This window comes from Photinus pyralis, unplaced genomic scaffold (assembly GCF_008802855.1).
Source record: "Photinus pyralis isolate 1611_PpyrPB1 unplaced genomic scaffold, Ppyr1.3 Ppyr1.4_LG8, whole genome shotgun sequence".
NCBI lineage: Eukaryota > Metazoa > Arthropoda > Insecta > Coleoptera > Lampyridae > Photinus > Photinus pyralis.
In genome coordinates this window covers 29,144,709-29,165,312 of record NW_022170819.1, presented here as the reverse complement: position 1 = coordinate 29,165,312, position 20,604 = coordinate 29,144,709, and the positions used below count along the sequence as shown (strand labels likewise).

The 20,604-nt window shown below is 35.7% G+C and overlaps 3 protein-coding genes across 3 annotated transcripts; 2 read left to right on the top strand and 1 right to left on the bottom strand.

Moving 5' to 3' along the window:
* Nucleotides 1-1,623: 1,623 nt before the first annotated feature.
* Nucleotides 1,624-2,263, top strand: LOC116179095. Its single transcript, XM_031498805.1, has 2 exons — nucleotides 1,624-1,757; nucleotides 1,813-2,263. The coding sequence occupies exons 1-2, from the start codon at nucleotides 1,704-1,706 to the stop codon at nucleotides 2,158-2,160; spliced, it is 402 nt and encodes a 133-aa protein (XP_031354665.1). The 5' UTR covers nucleotides 1,624-1,703; the 3' UTR covers nucleotides 2,161-2,263.
* A 4,075-nt stretch (nucleotides 2,264-6,338) lies between these two features.
* Nucleotides 6,339-7,058, top strand: LOC116178704 (general odorant-binding protein 99b-like). The gene is made up of 2 exons (XM_031498281.1): nucleotides 6,339-6,482; nucleotides 6,542-7,058. Exons 1-2 carry the CDS (start codon nucleotides 6,429-6,431, stop codon nucleotides 6,896-6,898), a joined length of 411 nt encoding a protein of 136 aa, XP_031354141.1. The 5' UTR covers nucleotides 6,339-6,428; the 3' UTR covers nucleotides 6,899-7,058.
* A 10,568-nt stretch (nucleotides 7,059-17,626) lies between these two features.
* LOC116179518 lies at nucleotides 17,627-19,798 on the bottom strand. Its single transcript, XM_031499315.1, has one exon. It carries the CDS (start codon nucleotides 19,796-19,798, stop codon nucleotides 17,627-17,629), a length of 2,172 nt encoding a protein of 723 aa, XP_031355175.1.
* Nucleotides 19,799-20,604: the final 806 nt, after the last annotated feature.

Below are 20,604 nucleotides of genomic sequence, written 5' to 3'. Positions count from 1 at the left end.
TGAAAATTTAAATAATGAATCTGTACTCGATTCTAACAGGCAACCAACCATACATACGGAAGAACAAACCGTTATACCTACTGATGCTATTGCCGTATGCCAACAAGCACGATGGCCTCCACCAAATCTCCGAAGAGTACCGCAAGACTTACGCGCCCCTCCCCGACAGTGCCGTACCTTAATGGCGCAAATACAAATATTCCGCTTTGTCTGGACACATGGTATAATTTTTAAGCTTAAATGTCGCATTAGTAGACTCTGTAAATCCCATATTTGTAATAAAAACGTGTTACGAAGGTATGAAGTATTAAAGGAAGTGATTCTGGGAAAGACTCGTGCATTTCCATGGATCGAATTCTGCCATAATTTCCTATATTGAAAAAGAATCGGATTCAAATTTAGAATAAATGTGATTTAGTATTAACAACATGGGCAAGCATCGGAGCACCGTTCCCAAGTTAACATTTTAGATACGGAATTTCATAGACCATTTCTTATCTCGGATTTCATTTTGTAGACGACCATTTGCAAGAGAAGCATTTTGTATTTATTTTCATTGGTTATATATTGTAATAGTTATTTACATAATAAGTCATGAAAGTGGTCGTTTACATCTCTTTAATGCCTCCAAGTCAGGTGGACGTATTATGTATAAAATTTTACCTGAAACCGCAACATGTAGATAACTTTTCCAAATTAAATTATTCATATGTGTGAAATTTTGATACCTAATCACGCATGCTAAAATCACTTTATATAATTGTTTCCATAGAGATTTCAAAATAATTAAAACAATCAGTGTCAATGACTTTGCTTAAAAACTTGAAAGTGAGTGAGTGAGAACAGAAAAAAGCGCGAAATTTGGCGGCAAACGTAAAAGTCAATAAGCCCAATGCCATTAAACATGGCACACAATAAATACTAAACTTACATTATTATTATTTTGATTACTGAGGTGTGAGGTAACTAAATGTGTATAAACAAAGAAATACGATAGATAATACTTATTAAATAAGGTTTCTTTACGTTTGAATTTTTTTTGTATTTAGGCTTCCTATGACGCCATATTTTTTACTCATATAATTGAAGATTTGAGAAAATCAAAACATCATATTCTTGAGCATTCCGTGTCCGAGTTTCGCACCAAATGGCATTCGACCGTATATCCGTCTCGCACTCTTGATGCTGATTGGCTGCAGACTTGAAATTGACCAATTGCATCCCCTAGGTGCAAAATACATATACGGAATGCTTAAATGCATACGGTTATCATTTCCAATGTTTCCGATGGCTGCATGGATTGTGAAATCTATTTTTTTCTCAACAATTTAAAATTATGTCGTAATTGCCACACATACCGAGACCCCTTGGGACAAGGTACAAAGCGTACTGATAACCCAACTACTGTACAGTTTTTTTCTAAGGCTAAAAAAACCTGATTCACAAAAAGAAACATAGGTAAACAATGTTTGTGACGTCACCTCGTAAGCTCATTTTCGTTTTCAGCGTCAATTCACAGAATTTGTGTTGGCCTCACGAACGAAATATCTCATCCTTTGTTATAAATAAATGTTTTCTTTTAAAGGAAGATATTATTATCTGCTAATTTGATTTTAGGGATCAAAGTTTATCTTTCGTATGTTGTGTATAAAAAGTTCCTTGCAGCAGACTGACTTGGACAAAGATACTCGTTTTGACAAACCATGCTGAAGTTAGTAGTGTTAGTTTCTCTGTTCGCCGCCAGCTTGGCATCCTTTGTAAGTATACTAACCTGATCGATACTACTTAGCTCTAACATAATTCACTCTGTAGAAGTTCAATGTCGACCAAAAACATGTTAACTCCTGGAAGAAGCTATCAGTACCACATAACGTGTGTCTCGAAAAAGAAAATATCTCTCCGGAGAGGTTTGACAGTGCATTAGATAATATGGATTTTCCAGAAGATAAACATTTCAAATGCTTATTCCATTGCTTCTTTGAAAAATTAAACTTTTACAATGAAGCGGAAGGAACCTATAATCATGAACTGATGATCGAACAAATATCTGGACTAACAAAGGAGCGTGCCAATAACTGTTACACACCGCGCGGTCCACATGATGATTGTGAACACGTTTTCCATGGGGTGAAATGCGCTATAAAGGCATTAGAAGTATAAAACGACTCGTTTATATAGATCTGTATTGTTAATGGGTTCTACCGTAGATCATGTTGTATTTTGCAATTCTTACATCGAAATTACAAGATTGTTCAGATATGAGCATATTTGTTTCTTTAAAAACGCACAATGGCAATGTTTCTCAATACTTTTGATTCAAAATATGGCATTTATGAGGGCTACTAATGCGAAAATTAACTTTAAATGTAAGAACCATGTACAGCAGTACATGGGAATGATGTCCGCCAAATGAGGAAAACACTGAAATGTCCTATTCGCTGACCACCCTACTAAAAAACAAGGTGTGTTACCACGAAAACAAATCGGTTGACATTAATCTTTTCTCTTTCATATTTGCTAAGAAATCAGATCACACGCCGGTCACCACCCTTTGCAACATAAATTTTGCTCCTCTCGTGCAGAGTATAGGTACAAAACTGTTGCCTTACGTCAGTAAATCCATTGCAAGTAAATGACAAGAAAGGTAAATGGCGTCACAAAATTTTAATACAGCTCTTATACGCAAACATTTATTATTTAACGAAATATTACAAGGCGGCATTAAATTTACAATAAGGAGGGTGTCCGTGTCTCACGACTTTACGATGTATGTAAATCTTAACGCGGATAATATGTTCATTACTATTTTACCGTACAGAGTATCGATTAGGTTATCTACACGCATTCTAAATGAAAAGAACTACCTACTACTACAGGGGGTTGTAATTAAATATTAAATTCATAATTAAAATTACAAGCACGTTCCGCTGCCGTCTGCCGTAATGCGTAAAGATAAGAATAATTTATATGGCGTATTCCCAAATAATTTAAAAGATTGATTGTACACCGAATTTCATTACATCGGCGACGTGTTGCGAGCAAAAATCTGTCTCAAATTTATCAACGGACAGTATATGAAGAGAGTAATCACATGATATTCCGGAATCCGTACCATTGTGTCCAGAGCGTGCGGATATCAGAAAACATGTCTGTATTAATATATACATCGTCTAATAATTTATCTTACAATATATGCCTCCTTCTAGGTCTCGAGGTTATTGGGGTTAACGACAGACTACACATACTGACAATCGAAAGCGTTTCTACCGAGTTGAATTTATAACGTAAACAATTATCGCGGCGTTACCCGTGCAGGAGTAGTGACGTTGTCAGTTCGTACTATTCATACCTTGATGACGCCTTTCAGAATATTTTCGCAAACAATTTTATATGATGCAAAAAACTCGAGACATTAATTATAATTATCATTTGATCGTGTGTTAACTTTAGTCGCCATAGCGCACAACTGTGACACGCAAAATAGCACGTTAGAACAATGTAAAAATGCGCTGTATGCTTTCGTGTATTCAATTACAGCACAACACTTGGAATGATATAATAAAAATCAGGATAACGTGAAATGTCAGGGATATAAGAATGTTGGGAATAAGATTTGCATAGTATTACCTCTCTCATTTTCATTCTTAAAGGGGTAATATAATATTGTTACTTTTTCATTAAGAAAATCTTATCTGAGGGAGCAAATAAAGAAATTCCTTTGTTTTTCCCTAATCCAAACATTACTTTCCATAAAAGATTTGCCTACTTGTAAAAATTACGACATTTCCTTTCTTTTAAGATTAAAGTACGAGTTCAGCGTACTGTAATGTGATGCAACTTTTTGAAACGCTTCAAAAAATTATATTTGTTTAAGAAATGCACAATAATACAATTTTCGAGACTCCAACTGGAATCTTTTCGAAGTGAAACTTCTTTAGGCCGGGGCAGGCCAAGTAGAGTAGTAGTTTTGTTTTATTTTGTAGTGCGCGGTGCCTTGTCACACTGTCGCACGAAAGGTGTGTTTGAAAGCTTTATGAATTTAGAATGATCCATTCCTAAGTTGGGCGGTTCGTCACAAAAAAAGGAAATGAAAGAAGAAATCCAAATTTCACCACTTCTTTGGCTCCCAAACGAAACACGTTGGACCCTCGGTTTATTTGGAAAATCCCCTCTATCACCTAATTTTTTTTTCATGCGGTCATGTAACACCCTGTATAATGGAAGAGGATTTTGCAGCTCTATAGAATCCACCTCCTCTGCATCCCGCCTAAATAAAATTCTAACATTCTAAAATATTATAAAATCATAGTTTTCAATATTTAAAATAAACGCGTATAAATCAAATTTATTTCACTGCCAAAAAGTAAACGGGAAAGATCATGATTTTAGTTTATTTAGCCTTTATTCGTGGATTTTGAGAGAAGAATCTATAGAATATATACAGAAGAGAGAACAGGGCTGTTATTTGCAGAAAAGTGACACTATACGCAAAGCAATGTGAAATTAAACCAACAGTGGAGATTATTATTATGCTTAATAGAATATTTCCCTTTTGTACCTTCGGTTACATTGCTGAAATATTTACTAGCGTGCATAATTTCTACCTTTGACAAGTTGCGTAAACGTACCGTTATCAAATTAGCTGTATAAAATATAAAAGTTGGTATATTGCGCAATTCAGCAAGGTAATTCAAAAGCCCATAATTGCGTTTTCCCTTGGAAACTCCTTTTTTATATTAACCACAAAATATTAAATTTCCGTAACTGGCCACGATAAATTTTAATTCATCGCGTTTTAAAATTTAAATTGCATGTATCGTGGTTTTTACTTAAAATCGTATTAAACTTTAACTGAAAGGGCTCGCACACTCGGCCTTTTTTATTGCAAACTGTAGACCTGCATGCTTAATGTTAATAACTTTACCGAATACAACAAACACACCCATTTAACTGAAGGGATAAGTAATTTATTTGCGGCGACTTAATTTTCGCTTTGTATTTAATGTTTTTTTTTCTCTTTAAAACTTGGGATTAATCTGGCATTCGTTAGGTAATTAGGGACATGTGGTGGTTTAAGCGAAAATGTTCTTTGATTTATTCATTAAGTCGCTAGGTGTGTTCCAAATCAAGAGCAATTACTTTTTAGGTCTGTCCCCTTCCCAAAATGTTTTAACATTATTCCTAGCCAGTTTTTGTTTAGGGTGTTGGGGTTGCAAACTGCAGTATACCAGTAAAGCTTTTATTGTTTGATTCCCTATTCGTACAATTTTTCACTGCAGTCGTTAAACACTATTATCTTCCCTCTCAGTTAAACGACAAGATTAGAATCGATTTCCTCGGTTTTATGCGCAATTAAGTTAAACAGCAAGAAAAATTTTTATGCCATGCAGTAAAAAATTATGTAGGTATGTAAATACAACAGAGATTTTGTAATGATTATTATATTTTATCATATCGCAAGTTTATGCCTTTCCAGCCAAAATTTTCAGGTCTCTTACGTTAAGTTTTTATAACTTTACAACCTTAATTAGGCCTATAAAGTTTCAGCAGATTTCTTAATTAAACGCGACTTTGACTAACACGTAAGCAATATTTATTCAATGGATTTTAGTCAAATCTGGCCATCACTCTGAAATACTTGGATTAATTCTTGCTGCATGGATATTTGTATCTATGTTGTAGCTTTCTACTATTTTCCAGTGGAGACAATCGACACTGTAAGGAATTATTAAGAACGGTGACATCTACTTATGGACATTTTATATTTGGATTCTAATATTTGTAATTCAACATTACCCGGTTAGGAAAAATAAACATACCATACTCTTATATCGATCATAAATATTTTAAGATGGAACCTTTATTTTAAAAGCAAATATTGGGATTCGGGAAAAAAGAACATATTGTAATTTTGATTTCAATTTTACAAAGGCAACAATAGAACCCGTGACATTCGAATATTGTACAATAGCGGTACATTTTTATACAGCACAAAGTCTCAAATGGTCATTTTAGCGATTTATATGAATAATAAAAATTCTATACAATGAAGGGTTTTATGACGTGGAATCGTTTCCTGCATGGTTCTTCCATTAATCAGGCATAACAGGCGTCTCTGACAGCCTGAAAGGTAAAATGCAAACTCTATGAAAATATTTTTTTGCATTTCTCATTCCAAAAGCTAATATAATGAAACTGAATAATTCGTTTCTGTATTCGCGTGTTTTCAAAAATTTGACCGCTTTGTCCAGTGCTTTTCATAGTAGAGCGTTATACTACAATAACATCCATTAATGATATGCCAATAAATAAAGCAACAAAGAATTATTGTTATTTACTCCTAATTCGACATTGCGGATCAAAGTTTATCTCCAATAAAGTGAATAAATAAAGTCTCACATCACCGACTAAATTCGTCTAGACACACCATGCTGAAGCTAGTAGTGTTGGTTTCACTGTTCGCCGCAAGTTTGGCGTCCTTTGTAAGTATACCAATCTGAATTGTAGGTACTTAATGGCTTTAATACAACTCACATTGTAGAAATTCAATGTTAAACCAGAGCTCGTTCAGTCCTGGCACAAATTCACTCTTCCGCCACATGATGTGTGTGTAGACAAAGAATATATCTCCAAGGAGAGACTCGACAGCGCTTTCGAAAACATGGAGTTTCCAGATGATACGCAGTTTAAATGCATGGTGGTGTGCATCTTTGAAAGGCTGAAGTTCTACAATAAAGGGAAAGGAACGTATAATCATGAGGTGATGATCGAAGAAATAAATGGACTAACACAGGAGATTGCCGATAAATGTTACAAAACGCGCGGATCCGCAGATGACGACGATTGTGAACATATTTTCCATGGAGCGACTTGCGCTATAAGAGCACTGGAGGAATAAAACTGGTTGTAATTATATACGTCTGGCACTGTATCATTGAATAACAATGTGGAGTTTTTATAGCTAATCAAGCTATTCGTTAAAAGTTATATCATATCTCAAACTGTTAGTAAATAACCTTATCATTTTGCAACAATAATTAAAAACACTTGACTTTTGTTTTACGTTGCTTAATGCATCCAAATCGAAGTTTTCGCGATTCCGTTAACTAGTTGTCGACTTATACTGTACTAGTATAACTAGAGAAGACTAAAGTTACAAAAAGTCTACGTGACAATGGGACTATTGTAATTGTAAATGTAGACTACCATAACGACGCGGTATGATGCTAAATCTAAAATCAATCAATAGTCACTACTGCGATCAAAAGTAGAAGAAGCCAAAACATGGCACCTGGCATCTAGACCTAAGAGTGCGGTAACATCGGACCGTCGACCTTGGCTTCGCATATAGGTAGAAGAAAATTCTACTAAACACGCGCGCCTTTACAAAACGTTAATTTCTTAATTCTAATAAACCATAAACTTTTGCTTCATATAAATAAATAAATACGAAAAATGCGATTTTTGAACAATTCATTACCAAATTGGGCTGTCATTTGCTTTAGGGCCATTACCCGAGGATCACCTGCACCTTAGTTTTCTAACTCAATGTCTGCACCCTACAGCTAAAAAAGAAGGATATGAACAGAAATGTAAATGCCGTATTCCTAAGTGGTGACACCTAAAGTCACTAGATATAGAATATTTATTATATTATTTATATTTAGTGACTTTAGTGGCACCCATAGATACATAGATACAGCCATACCCCAACATAGTTCAAAAGGACCTACCATCTATTACCATCACTTTCAGCACATTAATTACGTATAGCGCTATCCTTTATAGAGGTACCGTGAGCATGGAAGACAAGATTCGCATTATTTATTATAACTGTCAATCAAATTGTACACAAATCACACAGAAAATTATCAGATTTGAGATTTTACAACATAAACCGCCTTTTTATTTATTTAAATCGCATAGCAGCAAGAAAGGTTACATTTAAAATGGAAGATGTTACTTATAGGCCAGTCAAAATCGACAATAAATCAACAAAGCATGACGTATCTCTGATTTTTTAGTATGTTGTTTGGGGTAGTGTATACTCAAGTTTGCAACTCTCTAAAAGTTGTGGAAAAAGTGTAGTATACAAAAAACCGCGAAATTTTCGGACTTTTTGCAGTGTTTGCGTTATATTTCCTTAACTATGCATTTTTCGACGAAAGTCACTATATACGTTTTTGAATAGTATTAAATGTGTAACAATTTGCGCCTAACCCGAGCTTTGTAGGTCAATTAGTTACCGAATTCCGGCACTTTTTTTCCAAAAAGTGAACATTTTAGTTTTACACCCTCTTTAGATCGAAATTGCGGCTGAACTATTGATCCTATGAGTAGAACTTATAAAATAGAAGTTGTTAATTAGCTTTAAATTAAGCGTAAAATGGGGTCTGTAGGCCTCGTAGTTCTCTCTAAATCTAAAAAAAAACGATATAAGGTAAAATTGTATTTTTCCAGAAATGTTCCAAAAACTTTTTATCTTTTGTTTTTTGGTGTGGAAATAAAAAAGCAATGTGTCAAATCACTTTTTTGCATATTTAAAATACATTGTGTACTTTTTCCACGGGCCATATAAGAAAGTATAGTTTGTGATAATTTCGGCAGTTCTAGGTTCTAATGTAAACCCGAGTGTCTTCAAAAAGTTGATGATCGAGTCCAATACTCCACAGAATTCCTTCCGCTTTTGAGGTTTCGACTAGAACCAGCAGGATTATATTGTGCCAGTAGAAATTTTTTAAGTCATTCATATCTGCATGTAAAGCACTCTTATATTGCGAGGGTTGTTACTTTACGTAGTACACCGTACATTTTTGTTTCTTTAATAGATTATGCTTATCTGGGACACTTTTTCCAAGCGAGAGAAAGCCCGTACCAATGAGTAGCTCGTCGTACCCACTGTACACTACAGTGGGTACACTATTCGGAATACACTATTCGGATTCATTTTTATATACTTATATAGACTTTCGCAGACATCCGTCCTGCAATCGGATGAATAGTTTAGTACGTCTAACCCCCAAAGTTTAGTCGCAATCGGATAAACGGTTTAGGCAGCTGGCAGAGGCATCATAAGAGACAGGACGTATACAATGTTATTTATTTACATAAAAACCTTGAAATATGTCCAATCATTACCCAAAGTTTCGTCGCAATCGGATGAATGGTTTAGGAAAGCATAAGGGACATTCATACGTACAGACAGACGGAAATTGTTTTATTATATAGAAACCTTCCCGGACATACGACCAACTATTCTCCAAAGTTTCATCGCAATCGGATGAACGGTTTAGGCAGGCATACAAGACATATATATATATATTAGCACTATAGGCCTTGTAGGCCCTTGGCTCGGTGGACAATTGATGCCCATTTTGTCCTATTTTCAGCAGCTGCCCTCCACTCCCGAACCTGTAGTCGCGCTAGATCGTCTTCGACTTCCTTTTTCCACTGGGTTCTGGGTCTTCCTACTCGTCTTCTACCTCCCATTTCTGCTGTCCAAATTTTACTGGGAACTCTTTCTTGGTTCATCCTTATTAAATGCCCCATCCACCTTATTCGTTGTGCCTTTACTACACCTACTATATCAGCATCGTCATACAGCTCCTTTATTTCTTTGTTTGTTCTCCGTTCCCATGTGTCTCCCACTCTTTTACCTCCATAAATTTTTCTCAGAATTTTCCTTTCCCATATACTGAGTAACAACTGTTCCTGTTTTCTTATCGTCCACACTTCAGATGCGTAAGTCACTACCGCCCTTATAATAGTTTTGTACACTCGGAGTTTCACTGCTCTAGAGAACACGTTTCCCGTTATTATTGATTTTAGCGCGAAAGCACTCTTGGTCCCTGCAGCTACTCTAGCACTAATTTCATCTGCACTCCCGGGTGTTTTTGATATTACTGTCCCTAGATACACAAACACACCTACCTCTGAAAATCGGTACTCACTGTTTTGGTCTATTGTGATTTTTAAATGGTTGGTCACATTTTTTATTGTCCCACACCATATATTTGCTTTTGTTTTCGTTGATTTCTAATCCTATTTTTTTAGCAGTTGTTATAATCTTCTTTGCAGTATTTTGTAGTTCGTCTTTTGACCTTGTTAAGATTGTTAAGTCGTCTGCGAATGCGAGGATTTGATGCCTGTTGTGACAAATTGTGCCTTGACGATTGGCGTTGCTTTCTCTCAAAATCTTTTCTAACACGAGGTTAAATAAAGTAGTTGACAGTGGGTCGCCTTGCCTCAAACCGTTCTTGACTCCGAACTTTCTTGAATATTCTCCGTTCACTCTCACCATATTTGTCCTGTCTTGTAAGGTCATGTTTATCAATCTGATCAGCTTATGCGGTATTCCAAGGTCCTTCAACGCCATGTATAGTTGTTCTCTCTTAATGCTGTCGTAGGCTTGCTTAAAATCGATAAACAGAAGGTGCGTTTGGAGTTGGTACTGGTAACTTTTCGCCTGTATTTCCTTTAGTACAAATATTTGGTCTACTACTGATCGTCCTTGTCGAAAACCGCATTGGTATTCACCTAGTATTTCTTCTGAGTAAGTTTTTAATTTGTTGTTTATGCAAGTGGCTAAGATTTTGTACATTGTATCTAGCAGAGCTATTCCTCTATAGTTTTCACAGTTTTGTTTGTCACCTTTTTTGTAAAGTGGACAGATTAATGCTTCGCTCCAAGACTTTGGCATCTTTTCATTTTTCCATATTTCCTGTACCAGTTCAAATATTTGTACATGTAGCTTTCTTCCTCCATATTTCATCATTTCTGTTTGTATTCCGTTTGCTCCTGGGCTTCGATTGTTCTTTAACTTGAGTATTATGTTTATTATTTCGTCCAGTTCCGGAGCTTCGACATGTGCCTCGTTGCTTGCCTGTGCTGATAGATTCGTTTGTAATGGTTTCTCGTTTTCTCGACTTTTGTTGAGTAGATCCTCGAAATATTCCGCCCATCTTTCCATTATCTGTTTTTGATTTCCTATTAAATTCCCATCTTTATCCTTACACATTTTTGTTGTCGGCTGGAACCCTCTTTTGACCTTTTTTGTGCCCTGGTAAAAGTTTTTAATCTCCTTGTTTTTATATTTTTCTTCTATATCTTCTAATATTTTAGCTTGGTGTTTTCTTTTCTTCGCTCTGCATATTGCTTTACACTTTTTCCGGTGCTCATCGTAGTTGCGTATGTTTTCTTCTGTATTTGCTTGCAACATCTTCATCCTGGCTTTTTCTTTTTGCTGTACCTCTTGTTGGCATTCAGCGTCGTACCATTCCTTATTTGGTCTGTGTGGCCTTGTAAAGCACGTCCGTGCTGCAGAGTTTAGATTGTCTTCTATCCACTTCACCCTTTCATCTATACTTTTGTGTTGTTCTTTCCTTTTTAACTTTTCTTCCATTGCTTTTTCAAATTTTATTTGCGAATTGTGTTCCTGTATACCTATTCTTGCTTGTTTCCTCTGCCTTGCATTATGTATTGCTGTATTAGTTGGTATCATTTGCTTCATCTTTATTCCAACTAAAAAATGGTCAGAGTCTAGATTTGGCCTTCTGTAGCTTCTTACATCTTTAATAAGTTTTTCATTTTTAATGTCAACTAAAACATGGTCGATCTGGTTAATCGTGTTTCCATGTGGTGCTCTCCAAGTGCCTTTGTGGATCGTTTTGTGTTGGTAGTAAGTACTCTTTATCTTCATATTTTTGCTCATCGCAAAATCTATCAGCAGTCTTCCGTTTTCGTTTGTCTCTAAATGCATACTGAATTTTCCGAATATTGGCCTGTACATGTTTTCGTTTCCTACTTTAGCATTGCAATCGCCTAACACTATTTTTAGATCGTATCTGGGGATTTTTTCATATACAGGGTGTTTTTTGGGAGCTTTAGTTAAAAGTTTCTGGGAAAGTAAAATAGGTAGGTTTTTGAAAATTTGTACTTAGGAGTTACTCTGAAGGCCGAATCGATGTAAAATATTTTCAAAATGGCCGCACTTCCGGAAACACCGGAAGTAGATAGTAACTTCGTTATTTTAAATGGCAACCCCTATTTTTTATTGCATTTTTCGATTCTATGTGAAATTTCAGTTCTTTTGATACCCATATGTCGATATCTGCCATTTATGGTTTTTAAGTTATTTTGACTTTAAGAAAAAAAATGGCGGATGCAGATGGTACCTTGATAATTGATTACTTGAAAACGGTTGTAGTCATGGCAACCTATTTTTATCAGTGCATAGAGAATGAATAGGGCTTTCTTTTAGTGCACTTAAAAAAAAGTTAAGTTGCGTACGACCGCCCCTATGAATATCCAAATTTATGAAACTTCAAAGATTAAAAACTCAGTTTTTTTTAATGGAATGACCATGTTCTTACTATTCCATGAGATAGAGAATCGAAATTGGCATATTTTGACTATACATGTTCCTATAGCTATCTTTAACAGTTTCTGACTTATTCCCATTTTATTGAATTGACACTATTTTTTTCGGATTTTCTTTTTAGTAGTCGGCCATGATTCTATAACAATTGAATTTTAAACAAATCTAGTGACACTAATCCATCACCCACTGTTATAGGTTAACATAAGTTTTTCAAAAATCGAAAAATGACTCGCAGTGGTTTCACCTATTTTGGAATTTAATTGTTATTTATGGTGAAATGGGCAGAATCGCGGCGCGTGCTTTCCGTACATTCATTCGAAAACTGGAACGAAATTGTATGAATTTTGGAAATTTTGTACCCCTAATGCACTACAAACCGTTGAAGCACAAGTGATACAAAGCTCTACAAGAGAATATTTAAGAAAATGAATTGAATTGCAAATGCAAGATTAACATATTAAATTCAATGCAAAATATAAAAAACTTCGTTGAAACATTTTTGGTATGGAATTGTTGCTAGAACAGATATCACATTACCTCTCTTAATTTCCAGACTTGTTTAAGAAATTCAGTTGAACGACTCTGTTTAGATTTTTCAAAAATTTTCCGTCCTATATCCTTAATAAATGAGTTATTTATTAATGAATTATTTAGACTAGAACTAGAATCAATGGTATTAAAGAATCCATTCCTTGATTTGTTTAAAATTCGATTGTTATAAGATCATGGCCAACTACTAAAAAGAAAATGCGAAAAAAATGGCATCAATTCCGAGATCAATTCAATGGAATGGGAATAAATCAGAAACTGTTAAAGATAGCTATAGGAACATGTATAGTCAAAATATGCCAATTTCGATTCTCTATCTCATGCAATATTAAGAACATGGTCATTCCATTTAAAAAAACTGAGTTTATAGACTTTGAAGTTTCTTAAATTTGGATCTCCATAGGTGCGGTTGTATGCAACTTAACTTTGTTTTAAGTGCACTAAAAGAAAGCCCTATTCATTCTCTATTCACTGATAAAAATAGGTTGCCATGACTACAACCGTTTTCAAGTAATCAATTATCAAGGTACCATCTGCATCCGCCATTTTTTTTCTTAAAGTCAAAATAACTTAAAAACCATAAATGGCAGATATCGACATATGGGTATCAAAAGAACTGAAATTTCACGTAGAATCCAAAAATGCAATAAAAAATAGGGGTTGCCATTTAAAATAACGAAGTTACTATCTACTTCCGGTGTTTCCGGAAGTGCGGCCATTTTGAAAATATTTTACATCGATTCGGCCTTCAGAGTAACTCCTAAGTACAAATTTTCAAAAACCTACCTATTTTACTTTCCCAGAAACTTTTAACTAAAGCTCCCAAAAAAACACCCTGTATATTGTCCAATACTTCGTAAAATCTTTCTTTGTCGTCTATTTCCTTCTCTGCTGTCGGTGCATGAATGTTGATGAGGCTTATTTTTTGATATTTTCCTTTAAGTCGTAAACAGCATATTCTGTCAGATATGGGTGTAAACTGTGTCACCGCTGTCGTTAGTTTATTGCTTACCATGAAACCTGTCCCTAATTTTCTGTCTTTCCCACCACTCTTGAAGAAAGTATAACCATTAATATCATAAACCTCGTTTCCTTTCTGCTTAGTTTCTTGCAACGCTATTATATCTATTTTGTATCTTTTTAGTTGGTTTGTTAGCTCGTTAATTAACCCTTCCTCATAAGTGCCTCTTACGTTCCAGGTTGCCAAAAATATATTGTTTTCCATCTTCATTTTCGTTTTCGTAGCCGTTTTCGTCGTCAAATATCCGTTTGGTCTTATTTTCGTTAGTTTTTTGCCTCTTTAAGTTTTCCATGTTCTTCATCCCATACATATTTCACGCCGTTTATCTCCAATTTTTTGTAGCCTACCTTAGTGCTGTTTCCCTTTGCCTTCTCTTCTTTAGAAACTTTTCTTATCATGGCCTGTACTTTTTGCTCCTCCTGGGTTAGATCGCTATCAATGTATATATTTTGGTCATTAAGTTTGTATTTATGCTTAAGCACTTCAACTTTTTGCTCAAAATTGTTTAGTTTTGCTACTATTACTTTAGTCTCGTGTTTTCCTATCTTATACGCTGTTTCTACATTCTACCTCTACCTTTATTCCAATTTGCTCTTCTATAAACTCTTTGACCTGCTCCTTCATATTATTTCCTTGCAATGTTGATCCTTTAATTACTATGTTATTCTTCTTAGTGTTTTTGTCTTGGGTGTCTAGTCTCTTTTTGAGTTGGTTAATTTCTTGTCGTAATTCTTGCCTTTCGCTTTGCCACTCTGCCTCTTTTTTCTTCAGCTCTTCATTTAAAATCCTTATTTCTTCACCATATCTCTTCATTTGTTCGTTTGTACTTCTTATATCGCTTCTTGCGCTTTTGATCTCCTCTTTGATTTCTTCTTTAACTTCTTGCATTTGTAAGGTCATCGCTGTAATCAGTTGCTCTAGTCTTTCCATACTTGTTGCTTTATTATCTGTTTGTTTCTCTGTTTTGCTTGCGGTGGGTGGTGTCCTTTGCATCACCTTGCTCTTTTTGAAGGCGTCAAATTTTTCTGCTACCTGACCTTTTCCTTCTTCTTCTTCTCTTTTCCTTTTGAATAAGAATTCTTCTATTGAGCCTACACTTAGTTTTCTCGCTGCATCAGATTTTACGTTTTTACTCATTTACTAACTAGTATAAATATTTTTCGCGAAAAAATAGTTCTGTTATTACGATAGGTGTGCTGTAGTACCCACTTACCGTTAGCACGCTGTATGCAGTAGATACTGGTCAAGGTTTTATTATGTTGTTGATGTTTATACACTTTGTAACGTAGCTGCAGGTGCTTGTAAATTTTACTAAAATTTAACTAATTTTAAGGTTTTGTAAGTCACACTTCCGCACTTTTTCTCACTTCACTACTTTTGGTTTTAACTCGATTGTAATCCCTTTTAAAATCGCTCAAAATTATAACAACGCGGGGAGCCGTGTTTACGGTTGTCACGCCGACGCATATATCAAAAAAAAAAAAAAAACATACAAGACATCATTACGTTACCTTACACGTGTAAATTTTTTCATGGGTTACATTGAGGGGTGAGTGAAAGTGTTTAAAGTCAATTTCATTTAAGAAACTAAACAACGTTCATTAGGGATGCTTTTTCAGTAACGTCTACTAAATTTATTGATTTAGTTTATTTTGAACACTGACATTTCATGAAACTTAAAGTCTAGCAAAACGGAGTCTGGGTGTCATTTAACGATTACACTGTCACGTGTTTTGGAGGAATTAACGTTGTCTTAATGCACTATTTGTCTGATGTGCAAATGATTCATTGGCGTTATCACTACATAAAAGGAATTTGGCGCAGACGCTTATATTACAAGATCCGGAAATTTTGAAGCAAATGACTCAGTCTTTGAAATTCTTTCGCGCAAATCTGTGGCATTTTATGTAAAAGTGGATCGCGTCTTTGTGAATATTGTTTTCGAAACTCTCGAACTTTCCTTAAGAATGTTTTGTTGGAATCAACCGTCAAACTGTGGGATATTCTGGATACTGATGATAAACGGTATGTTTACTTCTTAAAAAATTATCTCTTGATGTGAAAAACAACGTTAAGTACATACTATCTTTCATTATCAAAAAGTAATCGGACTTTTGAAGTAAAGGGCATGAATGAAAATTGAGACCGTTATTAAAATGTCGTATTGTCATAAATATTTTAATTAAAGTCTCTGCCAGCAGATTATTGAAACATTTTCCACTTAGCGTTTCTATTGAAATCGTAAAGGAAAGCGGCAATGACATTTCTCACAAGAATTTATATTTGTTTATTTAATTAAAAGTCAAATACGAGAAGTTTAACCCTCCATTACGTATGTAAGGGAATAATTTGCGTTTTGGTCGAATGCTCAGCGGTCAGAGGTGGACCAATCATGCAAATTACTTCCATTTGAAAGGGTCGCCTGTTAAGATAAAATTGTTCGAGGTTTTGAGATTTTTTTTGCATAAGCGTGACCAATCCTGTCTAGGTATTTCAATATACGTGCAGCTCGATACAATATTACTTTCGTCCTTGGGTAGTTAATGAAAAACTGATGAGTGCAAAACACACCTAGCCAACTACCAGTATTTGCATCTTTGAAATCTTCATTCGGGTTCAGAAAGTATGCTAATTCTGTGGGGATTGGGCATATTTTTACATATTTTAAGGGAGTAGTTTGCGGTGTACAAATGTATATTTGTTTAATCTCCTTAATTCAATTGTAATGAGGATATCTTGGTCTTTACCTCCTATTCGTAAAACCGGTATAAACTTGTATATGGCGTATAGACACTAATTAAGTATGAATACTTGAATTGCGCACTTTTCAAATAATCTCCAGAGTTTCTAGTTTGAAGTAAATAATACAAAAACATTTACTTTGGCTAGTACAGATACTACCTGAACCGCATTACAGTTAGAACCATTACGTAATGTATTGAGCAAAGAAAGATGACTAATTGTTGCCTCTCACTTTACACGTTTTTATGATCGCAAAAGTAAATCTTGTGATGAGAATTTATTACGTATAGACACAACATGTAACATTCAATGTTCTCACTCCACCGTTCACTAGTGACTTGTCTCTACTAATATCAACCCACCACCCACTTGGCTCATTTCTGCATCTTGTACAAAAATCTTTCAGTTGGCATTTAGTAGGACTTTACTTTTGGTAAGTACACAAACAGCTACGCTTCATGCTGAAAAAAGCATCGACAATTGGTAACACGGTATTTTAATAGTGCTTTATTTATCAATGATTAAACGAATTCACAAAACAAATACGTAGGTACAATACGTAGTTTCTACGCTAAATCAATAATGTCTCGATTCTTCCTATTTTTCTAACTAATCTTTTTTGCTACCTTGATTATTCACGGGATTTTCCACATCCTCCCCGGCCCAGTGATTTCCAAGGGAAATAGTAATTGAAATTGGCCGTCTCAAAACGGTCTGGTCGGCAGTTTTCACTTCGCAGGCCCTAACTCTTCCATCACGTCCATGAAATAACTTCATTATTCGGACTAACTTCCAAAGTAGTCTTGGTACGTTATCGTCATGTAGCAAAGCGCCACATCTCCAACTTATATCTTCTTAGACTGAACTGATGTTGATTATGGAACAGTCGTGATTGTTGCAAATAGTTATTTGAACAAACCTTCCAAATTTCTGCGTTAACTGTTACGATTTTTTCCATTTTTGCAAAATTTGGTTTCTTTTAATATCCGGATGGTTGTGTTGATATGAAATCCACATTCGTTACTACCCAAAAGGAAATGTGCTGGTGTCAAAAACATTAAATTTTCGGGCTGATCATCCAAGTAGGTAAGCGGTCTCATATTCACCGTAGCTTCAATTTCTGAAATGATGGTTTGTAGTTCGTCACAATCAAGGGATTTCTTTCCAAGTGACAATTTTAGAGCATCTTTTACAGTTTTGACCATTCGTTCCCAAAATCCGCCCCACCACGCGGCGCGCTCCACAATAAATCTCCATTCAATGCAACGTCCTGTGACAAAATTTTGAAATTTATCGGTGCAAATTATTTTGTATAATTCTTTCAATTCTAAAGCTGTTCTCTTAAATGTTTTCGCGTTGTCTGAATAAATGATATCCGGAACTCCCCTTCTTGAAATGAACCGTCTAAATGCGTTAATACAGCTCTCTGCTGTTAGATTAGGAACTATTTCAAGATGTACGGCACGTACCACAGCACACGTTAACAGCATGATGTAAGCCTTTTGCCGCCTCGATTCGTTGATAATGTATAGAGGTCCAGCGAAATCTAGGCCCGTTACCTTAAATGGTTCTGCTGAAGACACCCTACTTCTTGGTAAGGGTGCAAAAGGTTCATTGCCAGGTTTTGCTCGTAATCTCTTGCAAATTATGCATTTGCTCAGTATAGATTTTACTCTTTGCCTGCATTGTAAAATCCAAAATCGTTTTCTTATATGTACCATCGTCACGTTTACTCCACCATGCATTGTGGAAACATGAGAGTTCGAAATAAGTTTATCCGTTAGAAATGACGTTTTAGGTAACACCACAGGATATTTCGTTTGGTACGGTAAGGAGCTTTCCTGTAAACGGCCTCCTAATCTCATTATATCGTCTTCATCAAGAAAGGGACTTAGCGTTAAAACTCGAGAAGAGGGTTCAATTTTTTTACCTCTTCTTAGGTCAGCTATTTCACTTGAAAAATGCTGTCCTTGAGTTACCTTTATCCAATATCTTTCAGCCTCCTTTAACTCTTGAGCCTTCAAGCTTCCAGTTCTTTTGTTCTTTTTATTTCTTAGATTATGGGAATATCTTTTAACATAAGCGGTAATGCTAAAGATTTTCTCCAAACTACTGAATCTCTCAAGTTTGAAGATTGGTTCGTTATTCTGGATTACTTCTTCTCCTTGTACGAGCAAAACAGATGCTTCAGATCCTATCGCGATATCTTCTTCAGGCCATTCTTCTGGTTTAAATTTCAGCCAATTAGGTCCATGTTTCCAAACTTCCGATGTCATAAGACCTTTAGATGTTACACCCCTCGTTAGTAAATCTGCTGGATTCTCTGCCCCTGGACAATGGCGCCATACTCCAACTGAGTTCTTCTTAATTTCAGTTACACGACTGCGAACATACGGTTTCCACCTGTCAGCTTTGCCCATGATCCAATATATCGTTATTTTCGAATCTGTCCACAAAGTGCAGGAATGAAATTTAACGTCAATATTTTCAAGTATAAATTTCTGAAGTCGAGTTGCACAGACTGCCGCGGTGAGTTCCAGTTTTGGTAACGTTAAGCTCTTATCTCCCTTTTTGTCAATTGGAGCTACTCTACCCTTAGACATGATAAAGTTACATTCGACTTCGTTTTCGTTAACTACTCTGAGATACGCCACTGCTCCATACGCCTTTGGGCTCGCGTCCGCAAAAATGTGAAGTGAAACTTCGGAGTTTCTGTCTTCGAGTGCACATCTGGTAAACGAAAAATGTTTCAAAGATTTCAGTTCAAAACACCATCTCAACCATTCATTGGTGATATTATCAGGTGTGGTTGAATCCCAGTCGACCTTAAGTTTCCAAATTTCTTGGAGCAATATCTTATTTGCTCTTACCAAAAAGGGACTCATAAAGCCAAGTGGATCATAAATTTTCGATACTATTTGTAGCACCCCACGTTTCGTTATAGATTTATTATCGATTTCATATAAAACTGAAGTTATATCTACTGCTAACTCGTCATCGTTATGGTACCATAAAATTCCAAGTACTTTCTTGGCATTAACGTTTTCCTCGCGTTTCATCAATTTTCTGAGCGAAACGTCATTGCTGTTCCACTTACGTAAATTCATATTAGCTTTAGCTAAAATTTCTTTGGACTCTTAGTAAATACGTTCGGCTTGAGTTACGTTATCAACTGCTACTACCAAGTCATCCACATAGAATGAAGACCTCAAAATTTCGCAAGTGTCTGCTAGATTTTCCGGCTGCGATTGTAAAAGTTTCTTAAGTGTAACCGCCAGCAAGAAGGGACTGCACTTAATCCCAAACGTTACACGTTTCATTCGGTATTTTGATATTCGTGGAAGATTATTGACGTCATCAATAGGAACGCTATACCACAAAAAACTGTGAGAATTACGATCGCGTTCTGCTATAGCGATTTGCAAGAAAGCTTTCTCGATATCGGCTGTAAATGCAACTCGTCCGACACGAAAGTTCATTAAAATTCGTAAAAGAAACGGCACTAAATTTTCGCCTTGCAAAAGTACGTCATTTAACGAAGGCATACCAGGGGCGTGCGCCGACGCGTCAAACACGATCCTTAATTTTGAAGTGTCTTTGTCATCCCGATATACCGCCCGGTGCGGCATAAAATAAATTCGAATGTCATTTGTCACTTCCGGTAAAAGTTCGGCACAATCATTGTTCATGTATTCACGCATCGCACAATCGTATTCCCGAAGTTTGCCGCGTTCGTTGAGTTTGCGCGTTAATGACTTTAGCCTATTGAAGGCACCGTTAAAGTTAGAATCAACCCGTACGTTTGGCTCTATCCAAGGCATGGCAACACAATATCTATCGTTTTCAAAAGTTATATTCTCATCTAAAAAGTGTTTTGTATGAGATTTGTCCGTCACGTTATCATTGTTTATCC

Coding starts and splice junctions, on each gene's coding strand:
- LOC116179095 (XM_031498805.1), top strand. CDS start 1,704: ATGCTGAAGTTAGTAGTGTTAGTTTCTCTGTTCGCCGCCAGCTTGGCA. Junction 1,758..1,812: donor CCGCCAGCTTGGCATCCTTT/GTAAGTATACTA, acceptor TTCACTCTGTAG/AAGTTCAATGTCGACCAAAA.
- LOC116178704 (XM_031498281.1), top strand. CDS start 6,429: ATGCTGAAGCTAGTAGTGTTGGTTTCACTGTTCGCCGCAAGTTTGGCG. Junction 6,483..6,541: donor CCGCAAGTTTGGCGTCCTTT/GTAAGTATACCA, acceptor CTCACATTGTAG/AAATTCAATGTTAAACCAGA.
- LOC116179518 (XM_031499315.1), bottom strand. CDS start 19,798: ATGAATTTACGTAAGTGGAACAGCAATGACGTTTCGCTCAGAAAATTG.